Raw genomic sequence first — 23,886 nt, forward strand, 5'->3', positions numbered from 1 at the left:
GAAAGAAGGAGCACATGAGCATAATATTTGTGGGTGCACGCCTGTAATTTATAGATAAGAGAGAGAGAGATGAGGTCACTACAGCGATGTATAGATCTGCATTTCAGGACACTTTTCGCTGTCTCTCACCCCAGTCTTCAACTCAGCTATGGTTAAAAAAAAGAAAGCCAGATTTATAAACAGACCCTTATCCCCTTAGCATCAGACCGTGAGCAGAGACATCACAGAGTCAATCTTAGAAATAACTTTTTAGATCTTCGCAAGCAAAATCTGCCTTCCAAATCAAGGCAACGCATACACTTAGCTGCAGGTGATAGACCCACCCACAAAACACTACTACAGCAATGTATCTCAGCTTGGGTCAATATCCGAGGAGGTGTGGACTTCAATTCCTAGAATCCCCCAGCCGGCAAAACTGGCTGGAGAATTCTAGGAGTTTAAAGTCCACATCTTTTCAAGTTGTCAAGGTTGAGAAACACCACACTAGAGTGAAAGCATTGTATGTGTGAATCAGCCTCAGGTCTTACAGTTCCGCAGACAAGTCAAAGATTCACATGTTTGCGAGATCTCGGTATTTCTGTTTTCTATTCCTCTGTCTGCATCCTTTCTACAACTTATAGACAATATGAAGACTGCATTTTAAGTTTGCAGCTTTTAATATATGCTACCCGCTGTACATTTAGAGGATATATTTATAAATATACATATATATATATATATATTTGATAACTCAAGTATAAGGTCTAGAGATGAAACTCAAGCATATTATTTACGGGAGAATCTTGTGCTGCTTTTTCTGTGCGACGTTTGGAATTTAAGGTCATTTACCTGGCATTTTCCTTTGAACGACAGTCGATAAAAAGAAAGTCTGAAGAATTTGCCCTCATTTACATCATGATATATAAGTTAATTTGTGTAAGCGTCAAACTTGCAATTATTGGATTGTTACATGAATTGGGGGGAAAGGGTCATTGTTCACTCTAATGAGTGCTGTTCTTTTATCCAACTTTTCTGCATTTTACATGTTACATGTTTTTCCTCTATGTCATTGACTGCTGGCACATGGAACATACATTCAAAGGACTGACATCACTATACAGGTAGTCCTCGACTTACGACCATAATTGAGCCAGCCAATTTCGGTCAGAATTTGTGATAGTCACACAATGGATCACCATATAACCCCACCCAACTTTACAATTTATTTATTTTTTTTGCAGGGGTCATTAAGCCAACCCAAGAGTCATAAAGCAAACATGGCAGTTGTAAAGCGAACAGCCAACATGAAGTAAAACCATAGCTCTCGGTGGGCGGTGGTTTTGCCAAAAACCAGAAGTAAATGCCAGTTTCTAGAGGAAAAAAAACCGATAGTAAATCATGGTCACATGACTGTGGACATTGCAAATGGCCATTAATGCAGGCCAATTGCCAAAAATGTGGTCACATGACTCGGGCGGGGAGGGAATGGATGTCAGAATTTCAACTTGGATTGTAAGTCCCTTTTTTCAGGATCTGTTGTAACTTCAAACTCGTCATAACTCAAGGACTACCTGTATACAGCGCCAGTTTCGTCTCCAACCTGATATGTTAGATGTCAATTGGAGAGCACCAGTTGGAGAAGCCATAATTCATGGAACTTCATACTTTGGGGGAAGGGGGCAAGGGAATTCCACATCATCTCTGGCAAGCTCTCTAAATATCCGTGCATATGGGTCATGCATTTAAGATCAAACTACAGTGTGTAGTAATTTAGTATGTTTAAAAAGCATGCTTAAATTGGTTGTGTTCATTTTGAAGGAATCACCTGTCAAATCTGCAACTTTCTATGCAGATATGTGGCTCACTCCACCTTTCCTCCCTTATCTGTTGCTAAGACTCTGGAAGGGGCAGGGAGAATCTAAACAATCGTGAATGAGTGGGAAAACAGATGCACACATTTTGCAAAATTAGAAGCTTCTTCCAGACTACACAACAAAGATGCAAGTATGAGCAGAATAACCCTTGCACTTAGGATTTGTTCCGTTCATTTTTCATTCGATAGGATACACCTGGGTTGGGCTAATTTCTAAGCCAATAAAGTTCATCTCCAATGGATAGAAAAACTTTGCTTCCATATATTTAGTGCATTATTGGCAGCAAATACACATTTCTATAGTTTACTGCATCTTTAAAGTGATTTTCTTTTTGCTATGCTCATTAATGCAACTTATGGTTTTATTTTAGAACTTGTACGGAATCAAACTGTGTTTAATTTATATGGCTGACAAAACCTGCAGAGCACCACAGTAAATGTATTTTTGTACAGTAATGGAAGCATGCCTTCCTGTTTTATTTTCCTGTATTTCTATAAAATTGTGCAATTTTTAAATAAGTTTTAAAAAAAATAAACTTTTCTCTGTGGCTTCAAGTTCATTGCTTAGCTGGACATTTGCATTGATTATTTCTGCTACCAGTGATGGCTTTCTTGTTATTGGAAGTTACCGTATTTTTTGGAGTATAAGATACACCATTTTCCCCCCTAAAAGGGGGTGAAAATTTGGGTGCGTTTTATACACCAAATGTAGCCCCACCCACCCACTGGCCCCCACCCTTTGGCCTCTGCCTCCCAGCAATTTACCTCCTTGCAGCAAGCAAAACAGCCCATTTCAGCTTCAGCACAGCCTAATTAGCACAAGTTGATTGTCCGTTGGATTGGCCTTCCGACTCTCAGCTGTTTCAGGCTGCCTATTGCCTATTGCTGCACAGGCCTCTGCTGCTTGCTGCAAACAGGTAAATTGCTGGGAGCAGATTTTTTTTTTTTGCTTGTGCTAATCAAGCTATGCTGAAAATGAAAATGAAAGTAAAGCAGGCTGTTTGCTGTTTGCTGCAACAAGGCAAAATTGCTGGAAGGCAGAGGCAGATTTCTTTTTCTTGTTTTCTTCACCAAAAAAGGTAGGTGTGTCTTATAGTCCAGAGCGTCTTATACTCTGAAAAATACGGTAATTTGTTTTAGTTTTACTGAACTAGGCTAAGGAAGCAGACAAAAGCTTTCCTTGTATTGTGCCTTGCCACAAATGAAGCACAGATTTTGATGGAGGTAACCATGACAGTTCTGGTGGCCTCAGACACACACACACACACACACACACACACACAAGTCAAACTGAACCAAGGGATGCAAGTTCGTTTGTTTTCATTTTAAAAAAACAGCAAATCATCGTTCCTTCGAGTCAGACAGAGCCTTTCCAAAATAGGAATAACAGTTCAAGCAAAGAATTTTGAACAGTGCAAAACTCACCAAAGTTACAAACACCTCCATGGATACAGGAGTTAACTGCAAGTGACAAGGAAAGACCTTGAACTGTGACCTAACGGAGCTTGAAAACTAGGGCGACCAAGAGATGAAATTCAGAGGCACATCCAGTTCAGTGGTGGGTTACCCCCGGTTCACACCGGTTCTATAGAACCGGTAGAAAAACCAACGGGAGGCTCCGCCCACTGACCCTGACATCACCAAAACGCTTCTGCACATGCACAGAAGAGCACGCATGAACAAAGCTCGTGTGCGCGCTCGGCCCGCTGCAAACCGGTAGTAAAAGTAAGTACCACCCCTGATCCAGTTCTACCATAATTTTGCCTAGCCGATATATCTCAGAAGTGAGAAAGGAATGAAATCAAATGGAATACGCATCAGATTCATTGAGAAGGATGCAACTGGTAACTAAGGTCAGGTCTTTCAACTCAACATTTCTATTGCAGATCAGAGGTGGCATTCAGCCGGTTCGAACCGGTTAAGGCGAACCGGTAGGGGAAATTGGGGGTGGACCCGCCCACCCGCCCCAGCTATATGCTGTCCTATTTAGGCATGTTTTTGAGGCCGGGTGTATGCGTGGAAGGCACGCGCGAGCAAAGCGCATGTGTGTGCACACTCACATTTTTTGTGCTGGGCAAACCGGTAGGTAAATTATGTGAATCCCACCAGTGTTGCAGATGCTTTCAAATGCTCCATATCTAGTTACAAGTGGGGTTTCCCAACTGAGATTGGTGTAACTGTAGCAGTCACACGTTTTGAGCAACCAGAATCGTATTTGTTACTACTGACAAGTAGTGGTGCTAGTCAGTGGTGAAATCCAAGTTTTTTTACTATCGGTTCTGTGGGCGTGGCTTGGTGGGCATAGTGTGGCTTGGTGGGTGTGGCTTGGTGGGCATGGCAGGGGAAGGATACTGCAAAATCCCCATTCCCACCCCACTCCTGGGGGAAGGATACCGCAAAATCCCCATTCCCACCCCATTCCAGGGGAAGGATATCGCAAAATCCCCATTCCCACCCCACTCCTGGGGGAAGGATAGTGCAAAATCCCCATTCCCACCCCACTCCTGGGGGAAGGATACTGCAAAATCCCCATTCCCACCCCACTCCAGAGGAAGGATAGTGCAAAATCTCCATTCCCATCCCACTCCAGGGGAAGGATACTGCAAAATCTCCATTCCCACCCCACTCCAGGGGAAGGATACTGCAAAATCCCCATTCCCACCTCACTTCTTTGATGGGAAGCAACATGTTTTCAAAGAAAAAACCAATAAAGTCCAGTTGCCTTTTGAAAAGGATCTTTGGGACAATTTAAAAGACATATACCATAGTCCATGTTAGCACATTGTATCTTGAAATATTATCCTAGGCAAACCATATTGGGCAGCAAAAATCCAGGCAATCAGTAGAAACATCTCACTATTTGCTTCCAATTTTTTCTAGGTAGCCCTAAATAAATTTCAGTTTGGACTAATGGACAAAGTAAGTTGAGTCTTCTGTCCTATAGTGGAATGAAAAATGACCAATTGTGATCAGAGTGCAGAGAAGAGCAATGAAGATGATTAGGGGACTGGCGGCTAAAACATATGAAGAACAGTTGCAGGAACTGGGTATGTCTAGTTTAATGAAAAGAAGGACTGGAGGTGACATAATAGCAGTATTCCAATATCTCAGGGGTTGCCACAAAGAAGAGGGAGTCAAACTATTCTCCAAAGCACCTGAGGGCAGGACAAAAAGCAATGGGTGGAAACTAATCAAGGAGAGAAGCAATTTAGAACTAAGGAGAAATTTCCTGACAGAACAATTAATCAGTGGAACAACTTGCCTGCAGAAGTTGTGAATGCTCCAACACTGGAAATTTTTAAGAAGATGTTGAATAACCATTTGTCAGAAGTGGTGTAAGGTTTCCTGCCTGGGCAGGGGGTTGGACTAGAAGACCTCCAAGGTCCCTTCCAACTCTGTTATTCTATTCTATCATTTGAGATATACACTGTGTATGTGGTAGGTTACATCAACAAATTCTCCTATGTGTACCGAATGTTCCAGTGAAATACATTATCACAACCATCACAAACCATCGTCACATTTTCTGGAAAGCAAGACTAATTCCATTTAACTCCAAGCAGTTAAAATTGATAAGGAAGAAAGGGAAGAGTTTGCTATGACCAATAACTGTTTAACTTTGATTTGTCATCCTGAAACATTACCCAATAAGATAAGGATCTGTTTTTCTCCAAACAAAAACTTCCTGAAGCAAACTCAAGACTTCTTTTTAAAAAATACCTTAAAACTTCAATTTAATAGAGTGCCATTTAGCAAATTTTGAAGAGGACCAACCAAATTTGTTTGGAGTAAAGGACAAAGTTCATTTTTTTTCCAGAGTTGAGTTGTTTGCCCTACTGATGTAATTCATATCCTATTTCCATTATTTCCATTATAATTAACATCTTTTGTGTCAATTTAGGCCCTCTGGGTATCGCAGATGATGAAAATTGACACTAATGATGAGAATTTTGTAATTATGTTAATTATCAACATTGAAGTTTAACAAAAGTTTGCATTTAGCGAACACCCATTTCTCCTAAATGGGTCATTAAATCAATGTTGCACTCTATAACTTTTTAGCCAAACATGTAGATTAAAACAGACTCTTTGAAATCATTATCCCAGAGAACAGATAACAGAGTCTAGCAGGACCATAATTCCATTATTCCATGGGCTTTGCAGATAACTCCTTCACGACTTTTTTTCTACACACAATCAAATTAACCTTCCTGCATTTCTCCTGCTGATTTCATATGCAGTAGAATATTTCAGCGGTATGTCCTTTTTTTAAAGGTCTGGCTCTTTTTGAATACAACCAATAACATCTGATGTTCTAAGAACAAAGAAAATTTTCAGTTGGCAGCAAAGCTGACTCAACTGAATGTTTTACGTTCAAAAAGGCTGCCTCATCTTTGAAACGGGCAGTTCCAACCTTACCAGAAGCAATCCGCATTTGAAACAGCTCTTTGGTACTGCAGTTGGAAAAACTAGGGGAGTGTTCTCTCCCCATCTCACACACGCACACAAACAGACAGCTGGGGGTTAAATAAACTGGCAGACAACCAATTCTTCCGATAAGAAGCTTGGCAGCAACCCAGTAGCTGCTTGCCAAGAACTTTACTCATAAACAAAATACACACAGTCAAGAATTGTCCAGTTCGTAAAATAAATCCAAGGCCGATAATGTTGTTTCCAAAGATGCAATGTGACTTGATAGTAGTCAGTTTTGTCCGTCACAGAGTCTGAATGGCCACCTCACCCCCTTTTATACCCTGTGGGGTGTGGTCCAGTGACTCAGCTTAATCTCTGGCATGCCTTTTCTTCTGTTGCACGCGCTTATCTCTGCGACGCTGCCAAGGATCCAGCCAAGACTCATTTCCCTCATCACTGTCCACCTGTGGCTGCGTGGATGTGCTTGGCCCCGGCCCTATCTCTTGCCCTTCAGCGGACACCGAAGGCATTGCCAGAGGAGGGTCCTGGAGAGGGAGGCCTTGCCAACTCCTCTCCTTCACTCTCGGAGTCCTCTCCTGCCAATGACACAGGCTCAGGTAACGGAGCCACAACAGGAAGGGAATGGAGATTTTGCAGTATCCTTCCCCTGGAATGGGGTGGGAATGGAGATTTTGCAATATCCTTCCCCTGCCACGCCCACCAAGCCCCACCCACAGAACCGGTAGGGAAAAATTTTGGATTTCATCCCTGCTTTCAAGGGTGTTTTGTACTCTCCGAGCTTGGTTGCTTTCTAGCAGGCATTCATTACTCAAACTAGGTAACATCATCAGTGTGAGTAGGGGGGTGGGATTTGCTCTTAATTTATGTTCTAGTGCAGGGGTGTCAAGCTCAAGGCCTGCGGGCCAAATCTGGCCCATGGGGTGGTTAGATCTGGCCTGCCCTGGTAACAGCGAAGGACCGGCCCGCTGTGCCTTTGCCAGCAAAAATGGAGCTCGTAAGGGCCGCCCTCCCGAGCTCCATTTTCACTGGCAGATGGTTGCAGGAGGCCGTCACAGCCGAAAACAGAGCTCAGGAACACAGGTGCCCCTGACATGAATGACATCCAGCTGGCCATGCCCACTTTGGCTATGTCCACTCCAGCCCCCCAAGGTCAAACACAACCCTGATGCGGCCCTCAATGAAATCAAGTTCAATACCCCTGTTCTAGTGGTTTGACCTGTCACCTGTTCCTGGGGATTGTCTTAGATATTCTTTGGTTCGGCTATTCAATGTTAGCTTGTTTGGCAGTTCCTTGATTGGGGTGTTGTTTACTTCTTGATTGTAGATCTGATAGTAATCTTGGTTAGACATCAGACCAACAATCAAGAAGTAAACAATATCCCATTCCTTACTAGCATTGATGATGTTACCTCGTTTGGGTAAAGAAACATCTACAAGAAAACAACCAAGCTCAGAGAGAGCCATGGACCCCTCATTTCAACCCTAAGCTTCAAATATTCTCCTTTATTGGTTATTATAGTGTTTTGTCCCTCCCTTTCTCAGGTAATTGGGAGCCATTGATCCCATGGTTAAAGAAGAGTATGTGTGGCCATCGGGATGTTGCTGCCTTATCATCGGTATCCCTCATTATTGGCCAAGTTGGTAGGGATAGCTGGGAGCTGTGCCAGTGTAACATCTGGAGAGCTTTGGGTGCAACAGATGTTAGAAGTCCACGCTATTCTTCCTTCTCAAAAGAATCAATTTAACTTTGGTATCACGTAGTCCAAAGAGCCACAGCCATCCTGAGAGGAAACTGTCACTAACTAACTAACCCAAGGCCAATGCATCTAAATATTCAGTATTTGTGTTTAGCTTGTGAACAAAGGCCTCAGAAACAAAACAGCTTCCCTAACAATCCTCACCGTCCTCCATCTGCTAGAGGCAAATCATATTCTATTCTCAAATGTTTAAATTGTCAATAAATCCCTAAGCTGCAATTCCAATGTCCACAGGAACAATGTTGAAATTCCTCCAACGCAACCATCCCGTTGAATGTAGACAAGAGTTCTTTCAAAGGGAAGTCTTGTCTTCATATTCATTGACCAAATACAGTGTTAACATTATTTGTTGGGCCACAAAGGGATGTGTATACAAAAGGGAGTCAAAGAAGGCTTGATTTAGCCCTTTCTTGCACCATTGGATAAAATGATGATTCACACCATTAATGTTTTTTTCTGGAATAATATTAATATTAAGGAAGACTATAAATGGATCCATTTGTGTTGGTCTTGGGCAGCCAGTAAATTTCAGAGGAGGAGGAGGAGCAATTCCAGTGCACTGCAAAGAGTTCACTCAGAACAGTGGTGGGTTGCCCCCGTTTGGACCGGTTCGCAAGAACCGGTAGTAAAACTGGTGGGATGCTCCGCCCACTGACCCCGACATCATCAGGAAGCTTCTGTGCATGCGCAGAAGCAAGCGCGGGCGGGCGAGCAAAGCGAGTGTGCGCGGGCGGCCATGTTGCGAACCGGTAGTAAAGGTAAGTAGAACCCACTCCTGACTCAGAACATATATTCAAATTTATGATCCTGTATAAATAAAAACCATACTTTTTTTAAAAAAAAAGGAAAGTAAAGAGAAGTAATAAGTAAACAAGAAATAAACAAGAGACAGAAAGGAAAGAAAAAAGGACATAAAATATCAGCTTCTGCTTTTTACAGCAGTCTGATTGACTTCTGGGTGCCCCTACTGACTTCCTGTTCATGAGTAGCCCTTTCTAGAATTACATCTTGAACTGTTCAGCTACATTTCTACCTTTCCTAATTCCTAAGGATGATAACCTTTCGGGATAAATTTGAAAAAAATGAAAGAATAAAACAGATTGAGGAAAAGCATCAAAATCAGAACATTCCTTTGCCAATCACCTCTCTGGCTAAGTGTAAGGATACAGAAGGTCAACTGGCAAATTTATGTTGAAGAACCCCAAATCTACCGCCAGAGCAGCCCAGACAAGATTGCAAGAATGGTCAGTATGCCAAGATGCCTGCAGAGAAATAGCAGGAGATGCCCGATTTGAGTTGGAAGGAGGAGACCAAGATATTCCTTACATCAGGGTTTCTAAATTTTGGGAACTTTTAAGATGTGCAGACTTCAATTCCTAGAATTTCCTGGTCAGTATGTTGGCCAGGAAATTTTGGGAGTTGAAGTCCAAGACATCTTAAACTTGCTAAGGTTGAAAAATGATGCCCGACAGTATTATTATTTATAAGAGTAATACAGTATTTTTATGCCTTGTCTTGTAGAATTGTATTGTATTACAGAATATAGAATTCTGACTTTAAAGAACTATAATTCCCGTCTTTCCCTATGTGTAGGGGATGCACGCATAACTGTGTCTCCATGTAAATCTGTTCATACATGCCTCCATCATAATAGTTTCCGAATCTCCCATTGTTTTAATCCGCGTTACTTGCCCTTGCAATTTTTCTTTTCAATTATTAGAAATGATTTTACGTGCCATTGCAAATACCTCAATGATCAAATGTTTCAGCAAAGGAAAAGGAAATGACAAAGCTTCTCGGGCCTATGATTTATGTAAACAATCCAAGTCCAGATTAAAACCTCTGGAAAAGCTATCAAAATGTTCAGGAAGAGAGATTTTTTTAATAAATAAATAAATAAATAAATACAGGAGTAAATTCTCCAAAATGCAGCAATGTGGAAGAGCTGGAAGACTGACTTCACTGCAAACTATTAGTGAGTCAGCATGACTTGTGTTTAAAATGAAAAAGAGGAAAAATCAATCGGTCAGCACTTTTACTAAACAATAATCTCCACTCAAGAATGAAATTATTAAAAGACCTTTGCCAGATATCAAGACAGTGTATATCTGAGTCTTCCCAGACCTGGATAAATAACCCAAACTTGGATAAAAGTGAATTGCCTTTGAGTAACAATCTATTACTGGATCACAACAGGAATATTTAAATTGATTTAAAATGTTTGACCCACATTGGATCAAAAGGATTTAATTTTTTTTAATAATAAAAAAATATGAAAAAAAAGGACTTTCTGATAAGTGGTTTGGGGTAATGAAAGAAAAAGTTTGGGAAGCAGAGGTGTGCTTTGTCACAAATCTATTTCTTCTCCTATGTTGCTGTTGAGATTGGCTTCGTTAAACTTCTCTATAAATGACCAGAGCTGCCATTTTAAAACTCTCGGTGGAAGGCATGTAACAACATGTGTTCTTGAATGCTGAACTTGCAATAAAAACACAGGACAGGTGCAACTTTGTTCCAAAGGGTGTGTTAGGATCATGTTGGTGACAAAAATGGCTTTTTGGCGGTGAAGGATGCCCAAGGGTGCTCAATATTGGGATATAAATAGTCCTTCCTTAGTGGCTGCTTCCTTTAGTGATCACTCAAATAATGCTAAAAAAACCAACAATTTAGCAATCAATCCTAACATTTATGGCTTTCACAAAATCACTCTATTACAGGGCTGTCAAACTCGATTTCATTGAGGGCCACATCAGGGTTGTGTTCGACCTCAGGGGGGCTGGGGGTGTGGCCAGGGTGGGCGTGGCCAGATTGATGGCCACTCATGTCGGGGGCACCTGTGGTGGCCCTAGCGCTCGGCTAGCAAAAACGGGTTCCCAAGCTCCGTTTTAGATTGCAACAGCCTCCTGCAACCCTCTGCCAGCTAAAACGTTTTCGCTGGCAGAGGCACCGCACGCCGGTCCTTCGCTGGTTCCAGGGCGGCCCCACAGGCCAGATCGAACCACCCTGTGGACTAGATTCGGCCCACAGGCCTCAAGTTTGACACCCCTGCTCTATTATTTGCTTATTTAGCGCATACCAAGATGTCCTCAAAGAGAATGAGGAAGACAACCTTTTCAGCTGAAGAAAGTAGCAAGAACCAAAGGAAAACTGAAGTAAGACCGTAAGGACAGCCGCAGTCATGTGATTCTCACTTCGGAATGGGACAACTTGCCGCAACCACCTGGCTGTGGCCAAATCGCCGTGGCCAACTCACCACAGCCAATTCGGCATGGGACAGCTCACCACGGGACAATTCAACGACTTGGCTTTATTATTTAAAATTATTTTAAAAATTATTTTAAAAATTATTTTAATTTTTGTTATTTGCATTTCATTTTGTCCCTCCTTTGACATCCTTTGTTTAATGATTGTATTCAATCATTTCTTCGGTATTAGTGTAACTCTTTTTCTGCAGCAAGTTGGCAGTGGGAAATTGGCCAAGCAAGTTGGCCATAGCAAGTTGTCCTAGACCAGGGATCCCCAAATTTAGCAGCTTTAAGACTTGTGGACTTCAACTCCCAGAATTGAAGTTGCTGGCTGGAGAATTCTGGGAGTTGAAGTCCACAAGTCTTAAAGCTGCCAAGTTTGAAGACCTCTGTCCTAGACCCTTCTCATGTAGGGACTGCTTCGTTTAACAACCAAGCTGTTGGTCCTAACTGCGGTCGCTCAGTGAGGACTACCTACCGTTTATCCCCATCACAAGATAATATTGAGAGCCATTTTCCATGCATTTCTATGATGCATGTTTAAAACTTTATTTGCAATTCGTAACCGAAAAAGAAAAACAGCCATACTGATGTTTATCGATCCACAGGCCCACATAAACACGTGTGCAGAGTGGTGGTAGGGACAAAGTTATACAGTTATATAAACGCAAATATGCGTATGCTGATTCATTGCATTGGATGACATGGGCACTTTCTTAGACGGCAACTTTAGGACCATCGATCATCCCGTGCAGAATTTTTTTAAAAAAAAATCATGGCATGTGATCAAATCCCAAATGAAAAAAAAAAGAGCATTCAGACTGTATTGGGACACAATATAAGTCACCTTGGCTTCAATAATTAGGTTTAATTTCAAGCTCTGAAGTCTGCAAAATATTCTGGGGTCTTACTTTTTTTTTTTTTTTTTTTCCTTTTTAATTGGAAATTTAGGGCTCCAGAAAAGCAACTTTTCATGCTAGCAAATACTGTAGATTCCATCCAGCATAATGATGAATTCCTAGTTCAAAGCTACTGCTTAGCGACCATCGGTCCTTAAGGATTAAAACAAAGTTGACAGATTCTTCTCAGTGCGGGAACAGTTTTGTGTTCTCTGGATGTTTTGCTGCAACCTCTGCTAGTGCTTCAGAACAGTCTTAAGGTCTCCACAAAATGTAGACAAACTTTAAAATCCTACAATGCACCATCATTTAACAGAAAACTCTCCTCTAAAGGTTTAAGAAGGCATCAATTGAATTATCCTGATTTAAGCTATAAATAGGACCAAATATTTTCCTTCTTGCTTTTCTTTTCTTTTTCTTTTTTTTTTTGGTAGTCCAAAGGCTTTGCTTACTTGAAACACATTTTTGGCAGAATAAAAAGGCTTATGGCTTCTTAAGGCCAGAGAACACTGTGAGGTCTAACTTGGTATCCTGTGATAGAAGTAAATATATCCTAGCTCTACGGGTGGCTGCTCGGAGGCACAAACTTTATGGTCGTTGTAGATAACCCACCTGAAAAGGAGAAAGAAGAAGAAAGTGCAGTGAACATCATGAAATTGAATTAAATGGGACAAGGAACACCTACAGCCACTGACACCACTACTACTATCACTGTCATCTTACTTGATTATATTGATTTTGCTTATCTGGAGAATTAGGATAATGAACAAGGTGCAGTCTGACTGCTTCCAACATTTAAAAGAATTTGTGGTAGGCTCTTAATCCACATCCAAAACCACTGCTAATATGGAAGTCAGCCTCATTCATTCATTCATTCATTCATTCATTCATTCATTCATTCATTCATTGATGTTAGAGATGGTGAAGATTGAAAGAGCCTTGGTGGCACAGCAGATTAAAGCGCTGTTAAGTAGCACCAGCTGCCTGCAATTACTGCAAATTCAAATCTCACCAGGCTCAAGGTTGACTCAGCCTTCCATCCTTTCGAGGTAGGTAAAATGAGGACCCGGATTGTGGGGGCAATAAACTGACTTTGTATAAAAAAGAACACCGCTTGGGGGGGGGCGAAAGCCCTACTAAGCAGGTATATACAAAAGTATGAAGGCTATTGCTTAACGCATTGTAAGCCACCCTGAGTCTCCAGAGAAGGGCGGCATATAAATCGAACCAATAAATAAATAAATAAATGGAATTTTCTGACATGGTTTCCATAGAAGCCTATGGAGATTCTCAGTCATCCTGGTCATGGTTATTCCAAAAATGCTTTATCAAAAAGCAACTGGACTGTTCTTTCCTTGAGAAAAGTTTCGCTCCTCATCCAAAAAAGCTTCATTAGCTTTGACCGAATAGTGGAGGATGAAAGGATTTCTATTGCTTGTAGTCATCTTCTCGCTAGCATTCTTTCTGAGAGTCGTTGAGTCCAACTGAAGGGAATTTATAAATCCTTCCATCCTCAATCCTTCCATCGAAACGTCTTCAAGGAAAAAAAAAAAAAAACAAGTCCAGTGGCCTTTGGAAAAAGCCCTTTTGGGTTTCCATAGAAGCATCGATCTCAAAATGTTGGTCCAAACTTTGGGCACCACCTAACAATTGTAACACAACCAGTAATGTCATGCTATATTACCTTCCTTCCTTTTTAAGATGACAAACATAATGGCCGCTCATGGTGGATGTTCCCATGTGACTGATGAAGCCAAAGAGTTCATATCCTGCCCAAGAAAATATCAGGGTGTGATGAGCAAAGCCATGATGAAGACCATCCAGAAATCTTGCCCACATTCCTCTAGCAACAATTCCTTAACTAATTCACTCTTGATTTCTTGAAAAGTAACATTTGGGAATAAAATGGATATTTTTTGAAAATTGCAAACCCATGTACCTATAGATCAGGGGTGTCAAACTCAAGGTCTGGGGGCCAGATCCGGCCTACGGGGTGCTTAGATCTGGCCCGCGGGGCTGCCCCAGAAACAGCAAAAGACTGTCCCGCGATGCCTCTGCCAGTAAAAATGGAGCTCGGGAGGGCTGCAGGCGACCCTTCCAAGCTCCGTTTTTGCTAGCAGAGGGATGCAGGAGGCCGTCACAGCCGAAAATGGAGCTTGGGAGCCCATTTTCACTGGCAGAGCGCTCGGGCCACCACAGGGCCCCCCAACACGAGTGATGTTGAGCTGGCCACGCCCACCCTGGCCACGCCCACCCTGAGGTCAAACACAACCCTGATGTGGTCCTCAATGAAATCGAGTTTGACACCCCTGCTATAGATCATGAAGTATTGCACGCTGTAACTCCCTAGCATTTATAAACCCTGCAAATATATTCTGTGTGTGGTTGTCATGAATCACATCTCCTTTAATGCTATTTCCTATAAAAGATGACATAGCATAGCAGCCCTCAGCAATATTCAACCTTCCCTGGACTGCATGCAATATCTCTCAGGGTATTGTTTTGTATTTCAGACATCCATTATCTCCCTTAAAAGTTCCATAGTTAGGCGCATCAAGTATTATTTGGTATTCTCAGGCTACTTGGATTGTGCTGTTACATTCATTGATGCTCAACAAATTTTAACTGCTGTCTAAAAGCTCCATCCTGTGGTTTATTTCTCCTGCAAGAGTTATGATGGTTTAAAAAAAAAAAGGCTAACAAAATAAATGTTAAAAAAGCAGGGAATGTTGCAAACGAATTGAAGCATGAGCACAAGGTCTTAAAAGACCCATCACCACCAAAAATCGTATGTGTATCCTTCCATAGAAACTTTTATGATCAGCTACTTCATATTGAGGTAGCAAGCCGAGGTAGCGCAGTGGTTAGAGGGCAGTACTGCAGGCTACTTCAGCTGACTGCTAGCTGCAGTTCGGCCGTTCAGATCTCACCGGCTCAAGATTGACTCAGTCTTTCATCCTTCTGAGGTCAGTAAAATGAGGAGCCAGATTGTTGGGGGCAGAGGATGACTCTGTAAACCGCTTAGAGCGGGCTGTAAAAGCACTATGAAGTAGTATATAAGTCTCAGTGCTATTGCTATTACTATTGTTTCAGACCAATGGCCCGTATCAATTTATTTTAACCATTTTTGCTGGCTGGGGAGTATTCAAAAAAAGCCGAGATCATTTAGTAATGCCAATGACTGAACTAGGGTCATCTAAAGGATTGTTTAACACAACAACAACAACAACAACAACAAAGTTCGACATCAAGCAAATATTTAACCGAAACTAAAAATCACCCATTCTTTAGTTATTATTATAATATATATACATATAATGCACATGTTTGGCTCCCTGATACATTCATAGGTATGTAACGTTGCAAATCACTGGTGTATTAAAACATGTGAAAAGCCTAAAAGCATATTGTCATAACCTAACCTTAAAAATAAAATAAAATGGCATTATCTGAGCAAAAAAAAAAAAAAAACACCTTGGCCGGGATCCTGAAACTGCTATTTTCTTTCCTGTATAGTTCTTTAGCTTTTAAGCCATCCCAATAGATTATATACAGAGATTCCTATTGGTCAGAACTAACCTATATTATTTATTAAATTTATATGCTGCCCATCTGACTGATACAGCGACTCTGGGCAGTTTACCCATCACTGCTTATTTTATAGGTATTCCGCTTGATGCATCTGATATGGATGGAGAAACAATTCATAAGTGTAACCAGTGGTGGGATTCAGCAGGTTCGGGCAAATCGGTAGTTAAATTGCAGGCTGGCCCCACCCCACCCCTTCCTGCCCTGCCCCTTCCAGGTCCCCCCCATGGCTCATTTTCGCTCCTAGGAGGCTTCAGGGAGGCCTCCTAGGCCCAAAATAGGACGTGGGGAGGCGCGTCCCCCCCCCCGCAGCCCATTTTTGCTCTCGGGGGGGTTACAGGAGGCTGAGTGCTGTCTGTCACACCCCCTGGCCATGCCCACCATGGCCACGCCCACCTCGCCAGTCATTAGGGCAGAGAACCGGTTGTTAAATTATTTGAATCCCACCACTGAGTGTAACCAACTTATTTGGGAAAGGGAAAAATGAATAAACCAGGCAGATCAACATATGCAACATAGCAAGGAGAAACTTACTTCCTGGCCCATCTTTGATCCGGGGCCCTTCCGGATCCGATTCTGCAAGGATGTTAGCATTCACATGGTTTTCTATATTCATGACCTCAGAAGCTACTTCAGTCTCCTCCTCTGCTTCAGGGTGACTAAAGATCCAGTCCAATGCATGCTCCAAGTTGTTATTCTTCCAGGCAAAATAGCATGGAATAATAAAATAGACAAGAGCTGTCAATATCTTGTCATCGCTGTGATAGCATTTTCTCTTAATTGAGTTGTTGTTTTCCAAGAATAGACCCAAATATACATGCAGAATAGTCCTCGGGTTATGACTGGTGATTTAGTAACCGTTCACTAAATCACAAAGTTATGATGGACCCCTCCCACCATTATTACCTAGCTGCCCACCCTCCCTCCGTGGTCATGGGATTGCATTTTGGGGGCTCAGCAACCAGCCCATATTTACAGCTATGTGCAGCATCCCGTGGTCACATCACCATGATTTACAGTATTTGTTGAGAGAAACCAGTGTTTACTTTTGGTTTTCAGAAAACAACAAAACAACAGTAAACGCCCATTTCAGACTCAATGACCATGGCATCTGCTTAATGATCAGTGCAAAGGAAAGTCACAAAATCAAGTCAGTCATAATGACTGGCATGACTTAGGCCCATAATTTTAGGCTCAGTTATGCTCGTAAATTCAGGATTACCTGTGTACCATTTTATGGAGGGATGACAACTTGCATAACTGAGATAAGCATGGTAGCAGAAGAGACCCTGATTAGGAAAAACTGTACTAACTTCTTCTTCAAATGCACATATTATATAGTAAATAGCATTTATTCCTATTGCCTTCCCTTGTCTGATACATCCCAGAAGAGAAGCTGTGCATATAAGTATATACTTCGATGATTTGCAATAAAGCAACGGAAATTTTCTAACATTTTTTAAAGCTGCTTTACTCTTTAGGCTCTCTGTTCCACTAACATCTATACTGTGAGGAATTCAGTGATGTTTTTGATAATTTCAAGTACTGTAAAACAATTAGGACATAAGCAAAACAAGACCAATGAGCACTACTACACTACAGATGCTGCTGAACTACAACTCCCAGCATGCCCTGGGGATGTTTATATCTGGAGGGCTTTTTCCACAGGTGCAATACTTGTCTGTGCTATTTAATAAGTTGCAGTCTCAGTATGACTCTTAAGATAGTCTTGTTGTAGCAGTTCCCTCTCAAGCAAAAAAACCGCTTAAACAACTAATACATGAACACCTCGATGATAATCAAGCTAAAAATTTATGTTGCCATCGAGACATTTCTTAAGAGAATTTTGTCCCATTTTACGACGATTCCTGCCGCACTTGTTACCGTATTTTTCGGAGTATAAGATGCTCTGGACTATAAGACGCACCTACCTTTTTTGGTGAGGAAAACAAGAAAAAGAAATCCGCCTCTCAGCAATTTTGCCTCATTGTAGTAAACAGCAAACATCCTGCTTTACTTTCATTTTCGTTTTCAGTATAGCTTGATTAGTACAAGGAAAAAAAATCTGCTCCCAGCAATTTACCTCTTTGCAGCAAGCAGCAGAGGCCTGCGCAGCAATAGCCAATGGCAATCTCTGCAGCCTGAAACAGCTGAGAGTCGGGAGGCCGATCCAAGGGACAATCAACTTGTGCTAATTAGGCTGTGCTGAAGCTGAAATGGGCTGTTTCTTCTTGCTGCTTGCTGCAAGGAGGTAAACTGCTGGGAGGCAGAGGCCAAAGGGTGGGGGCTAGTGGGTGAGTAAGACACACCCAAATTTTCACCTCCTTTTAGGAGGGGGGGGGGAAGGTGCATCTTATACTCCAAAAAATACAGTCAGTGAACCACTGTAATTGTTAAGTCAGTAACATTGTTTTTAAGTGAATTTGGCTTCCCTGTTGACTCTGATTGTCATAAGGTCGCAAAAATTTATCACATGACCCCAGGACACTGAAACCATCATAAAGATGAACTAGTTGCCAAGGAGCCAGATTTTGACCAGGTGACTCTGGGGATGCTGTAACGATTGTAAGTGTGAAAAACAATCTTAAGTCACTTTATTCAATGTTGTAACTTTGAACGCTCACTAAGCTAATGGTTGTAAGTTAAGGAGTGCCTGTATTTTTGTCTGCCCTCTCCCAATAGGGCCATCATCAATTTAATGATGATTAAACAAATCTAACTCATACTTTTCCTTTCACAAATTTGCCGCTGCTTGATTCCAGTTTTTTTAATTAATTTATAATATAAAATACAGAAATACAAAAAAAAATAGCAGGGAAAATAGGGGAGGGAAAAAGGAAGGGAAAAGTGTAGGGAAAAGGGGGGAAAGAAAGAAAAGGCATTGACTTCAGACTCCCTTTGGTGCAGTAGAGTAAGATAATAACATCAAACCTTAACTTTTTACTTTCACGTAATAATATAAATGAGCCATTTCTATAACAACAAACCTATCTAATCGGTAAAACACAGAATCAAAGTTTCTTTTTTTTTCCACCTCAAGCACAAAGTCCAGAAGTGGTTTCCAAGTAGAAAAGAAAGTAATTATGTGGTTTGTTTGTTTTTTTTAAATCAAAGCAGTCAGTTTAACCATCTCTGCTAACTCCACCAACATTTGCAGCCATTCGTCCATGGTGGGAATAAAAGCGTCCTTTCATTTTTTGCACATAAAATAATCTTGCTGAAAATTTGCTGCTGCTGACAAGAGTCAGAAGTCTTGCATAACTGTGGATGTGATATTAATGTATTGTCACAATCCTATAGGGAAGGAAGCATCTCCCTTTTGGCTACCAATAAATCCCAAATAATTTTCAGGAAAACTCACTGTTGCCCGTAGTGCCTGAAGAGCTACATTTCGCTGAAATCCCATAGAGGAAATTATGGCTACCATCTCTTCTGGAGGCTGATTATCCAGTCCAGGAACTCCTGATCCTCCTGTTTGGGGAAAAGCTGTTCCCCCATAACCAGGGATGGATAAAGGCTCTGCAAAATCTGGAATAAAATGGAAGGTATTCGTTCATTCACATCTATGGAGGTTTTCAGTCATACAGATCATGGTTGTCCCAAAGATGCTTTTTCAAAAGGCAACTGGACTTCCTTTGTTTTTCCTTGAAGACGTTTTGCTTCTCATCCAAGAAGCTTCTTCAGTTCTGAACTGAAGAAACTGAAGAAATTTATTAGAAACTGAAGATGCTTCTTAGATGAGAAGCAAAACGTCTCCAAGGAAAAACAAGGAAAAACCAGTTGCCTCTTGAAAAAGCATCTTTGGGATATTCATTCATTCATTCATTCATTCATTCATTCATTCATTCATTCATTTGAGGTGGCACAATGGTTAGACTGCAGTACTGCTAGCTGCAGTTCAGCAATTCAAATCTCACCAGGCTCAAGGTTAACTCAGCCTTCCATCCATCCAAGGTAGATAAAATGAGGACCCAGATTGTTGGGGGCAATATGCTGACTCTGTAAACCGCTGAGAAAGGGCTATAAAGCATTATGAAGCGGTATATAAGTCTAAGTGCTATTGCTATTGCTGTTGCTATTCATTCATTCATTCCATTCATTCATTCATATATCAGCCCGTCCATTCATTATACCTGTAGACTGCAAAATCAATGCGGGCCCACATGTATTCAAACAAGGCAAATAATTTATTAGAATTTTTATCGTTTTCCTCTTGAAATGTCATTCACCTCAAATATTGACATGTCATTGGGAAAATGGTACAGTGTATCAATTAGTAAAGAGATAATTGCAAAATATAATTGCAAAAAGAAAAAGGCAGAAATAGATCTAACGTGGTGACAGACTTTTGCCTTGTGGCTGATTTACATCTTTGTAGGATACCCAGCACAGAGGAATGTGTAAACTGGGAGAGAGAACAGTTTCTATCACAATTGGGGGCCATTTATGTATTAAATAAAAATAATGTGAGCCTATGGGTTGGTGACTTATTTCACAGAATTATGTACGAAGTCTATTTTTTACATTGTCTCTGTGGGCTTTCCAATTCATAGTTGCTACTCTTTTCAGGAAAGTTCATGTCAGATCTTTGGCCTAATCTGCTGGATGGTGTAAGGGATGCGGTGGCTCAGTGGCTAAGATGCTGAGCTTGTCGATCGAAAGGTCGGCAGTTCAGCGGTTCAAATCCTTACTGCCACGTAACAGGGTGAGGTCCCATTACTTCTGCCAATCTAGCAGTTCGAAAGCACGTAAAAAATGCAAGTAGAAAAATAGGGACCACCTTTGGTGGGAAGGTGACAGCGTTGCGTGCGCCTTTGGCATTTAGTTATGCTGGCCACATGACTATGGAGACGTCTTCGGACAGCGCTGGCTCTTCAGCTTTGAAACGGAGATGAGCACCGCCCCTTAGAGTCGGGAACAACTAGCACAAATGTGCGAGGGGAGCCTTTACCTTTACCTTACTGGATGGTGTTTCTAAAGGACCTTTATTTGTAACAGTACAAAACAGGAGATCTTTCCGTCTTGACAGACCAGCCTGGGGGGGGCAGAGGGGGGGCATGGTTTTGTGAAAGCAGTGGGTGTGCACACGCAGCTCCAATTACACAAAGGTGGGTGTGTACGCCCGCCACTCCCACAAATGGAGCTTCTCACAGAAGCGTGTTCGCCCGCCACTCACACTAATGGAATTGTGTGCACTCACTCGTGGCTCTGAACGGGCTGCTATTGTAAAGGAATTGAAAATTTGTTTTTAATTTAGTAGAAATATACTTCTGCCAAGAAGCGCAAATATATCTGTTCATGGTTGCATAAAATAAAGTAAAAAATCCAAATACCAGACCTGATTGTCCCAAAGACACTTTCTCCAAAAGGCAAGAAGACTTTTTTGGATTTTTAATCTTTGAAAACATTTTGCTTCCCATCCAAGAAGCTTTTTCGGTTCTGAGCAGGGGTGAAATTCACTTACCTTCCCTACTGGTTCGCAAATGTGCACATGCCGCATGCGCAGAAGCTTAAAATCGTCACAAAAAAGTGACGTCATGACATCCGGGCGGGTGGGCATAGCCTCCCACAGCCACTGCTACTGGTTTGCCCGAACCGGATAGAACCAGCTGAATTTCACCCCTGGTTCTGAGGTTTTTAAAGAAAAAAAACAACAACCCCAAGAAAGTCCAGTTGCCTTTTGGAGAAAGGCACCTTTGAGACAACCATGACTTGGATGATTGAGAATCGCCATAGACACCAGACCTGGTTCTTCCATGTGTGCAATGATCCAGTTGAAAGCCACCTCAGCACCCAAGTTGCCAGTGTAGTACACGGCTTTTCGGCATGCTTCCAATGGAAACCCCATCTCTGCCAGCTGCATCACGGAGGATTCATCAAAATCTGGGGCTGAGAGAGAGGACATTCCAGGTGAAAACTGAACTCATCACTTCTCAGTCAAGGACCGGCTACCCAAGACACGAATAGTGGCATCAAGTTGTGACTCTGCACAACATTGTACAGGTAGTCCTCGACTTACAGCCGTTCATGTAGTGACCATTCGAAGTTACAACGGCACTGAAAAGAGTGACTTATGACCATTTTTCACACTTATGACCATGGCAGCATCGCAACAGTCACGTGATTTACATTCAGAATGCTTGACAACCGAATCATGCAGTGTTCAGGAGTCCTTTTGCGACCTTCTGGCAAGCAAAGTCGATGGAAAAGCCAGATTCGTTTAACAACCCTGTCACTGATTTAACATCTGCGGTGATCCGCTTAACAACCGTGGCAAGAAAAGTCGTAAAATGGGACAAATTCACTTAAGAATTTTTTTTCACTTAACAACATAAAAGTTTGGGCTCCGCTGTGGTCGTATGTTGAGGACTACCTGTAATTTCTTAATACGAATGTTGTAACCTCTGCTTGCAGCTGTTTAAAAAAAGCATAACTACTGGAGACAGCATCCGATGGAGGTGCAAATTGGAACAGAGAAATTACTCAGAGATTTCTCCATTCCTTTTCATTTCTTGTACAAGGAATGGCACGCTGGGTTCAGATGTTCAGCTTTTGCAAAGAGCCGCGGTGGTGCGGTGGTTAGAATGCAGTACTGCAGGCTACTTCTGCTGACTGCCGGCTACCTGCAATTTGGCAGTTCGAATCTCACCAGGCTCAAGGTTAAGAGTCAGCCTTCCATCCTTCCGAGGTTCGGTAAAATGAGGATTGTTGGGGTCAAATATGCTGACTCTGTAAACCGTTTTGAGAGGGCTGTAAAAGCACTGTGAAGCGGTATATAAGTCTAAGTGCCATTGCTATTGCTATCAGTATAGGAACCAAACATCAAAAGGGACAGCTGTGCAAATTCTTGCGACAGTCTTTGGGCTGTTATATAGAATAGCAAAGCGTCTCTCTCAGCATTGAGAGAAAGTGCTGACCCAAATCACGCCTAAAAGCAAGAATGACAAAGGTTATTAGGCTGTACAAACATCGGCTGAAGCCTTGGCTGCTCTTCATGCAAAACAGTTCCTAAAGCTAAGATAACCCAGATTTATTTATTTTTTTTGTTAATTCTGCATTTTAAAGGTCACACATATTGATGGAGCTCCTGCACTGAAACCATCCATCAGGGCAAGCATAAATGACGAGGGCAAGCAACACCCTCCATCTTCAGCTGGTTTAAGTAATGGTTGGATCTTCCATACAATTAATCATCTAGAGCAGGGGTCTCCAACCTTGGCAACTTTAAATCTGGCAGACTTCAACTCCCAGAATTCCCCAGCCAGCAAAGCTCCGCCAGGCTTAAAGTTGCCAAGGTTGGAGATCCCTGCTCTAGAGGACTCAGCAGTTATGCACAAAGACAAAATTATGCTGCAGTGTCAGAGAATCTCGATTTCTGTTCTAGTCACACCTTTAAAGTTTCTAGTTCTCATTAATCTAAAGCTAGATAGGAATGTGTGAACCAAAATTGATATTATTCCTCCTCTCTCTGTCTCTCCCTCCCTCTCTCCCTCCCTCTCTTTTTTTTTTGCTTTAATTTATATGCCGCCCTTCTCCAGAGACTCAGGGCGGCTTACAATGCTTCAACTTTTGCCAAATTCCTATGTTGTGAAATCAGGAAATGTTCCAATCAAATAAGGTTGCTCAGTGTCCCAGACTTGATTTTAATACGGGTAGTCCTTGATTTATTTGAGCCCAGAATTTTTACCAGAAGTTGTCAAAAAATGGTTAAAATTGTAGTCATGTGACTGTGGCATGTTGCAAATGGCCGTAAAGGCAAGCCGACTGCCAAGCCCAAAATGCAATCACATGACTCGTGTGTATGTACAGGTGCAATGACCATTGTAATTTCAAAACTGGGTCCTAAATAGCTTTTGAAAAGTCTGTCATAACTTCACTAGGCAAAGATGAACTTGTGATTTGTAGTTTTGATGATTAGGCAGGATTATAGAAAGAACTTTATGATGTAACCTTAGCAAGGTTCAAATATATTTGTACTTATAGCTGCTTTGAAGAATATAGTAAGCTACTTCTTTATATCTTTTATCTCTCTTTTCTATTTTCTTTCATTTCTTTTCTTGCACTTAATTTTTATTTACTCCATCTTTTATTATTTTTAGAAATAATTCAAG

At 41.7% G+C, this 23,886-nt stretch overlaps 1 protein-coding gene across 4 annotated transcripts in view; it reads right to left on the reverse strand.

Annotated features, from left to right (window-relative positions):
- Window positions 1-11,801: 11,801 nt before the first annotated feature.
- USP13 (ubiquitin specific peptidase 13) overlaps window positions 11,802-23,886 on the reverse strand; it is a 111,988-nt gene continuing 99,903 nt past the window's right edge. For all 4 annotated transcript variants that reach the window (XM_070946346.1, XM_070946345.1, XM_070946348.1 and 1 more), the window contains 5 exons: window positions 21,521-21,664; window positions 19,137-19,303; window positions 16,310-16,472; window positions 13,872-13,956; window positions 11,802-12,799 (listed from right to left, as the gene is read on the reverse strand). In XM_070946346.1, coding sequence (XP_070802447.1) covers window positions 12,706-12,799; window positions 13,872-13,956; window positions 16,310-16,472; window positions 19,137-19,303; window positions 21,521-21,664 — 653 coding nt within the window. In that variant the 3' untranslated portion in view covers window positions 11,802-12,705. The remainder of the gene's footprint in view (window positions 12,800-13,871; window positions 13,957-16,309; window positions 16,473-19,136; window positions 19,304-21,520; window positions 21,665-23,886) is intronic.

This window comes from Pituophis catenifer, unplaced genomic scaffold, assembly GCF_029215685.1.
Source record: "Pituophis catenifer annectens isolate HBS135680 unplaced genomic scaffold, rPitCat1.0.hap2 SCAF_6, whole genome shotgun sequence".
Classification (NCBI taxonomy): Eukaryota; Metazoa; Chordata; class Lepidosauria; order Squamata; family Colubridae; genus Pituophis; species Pituophis catenifer.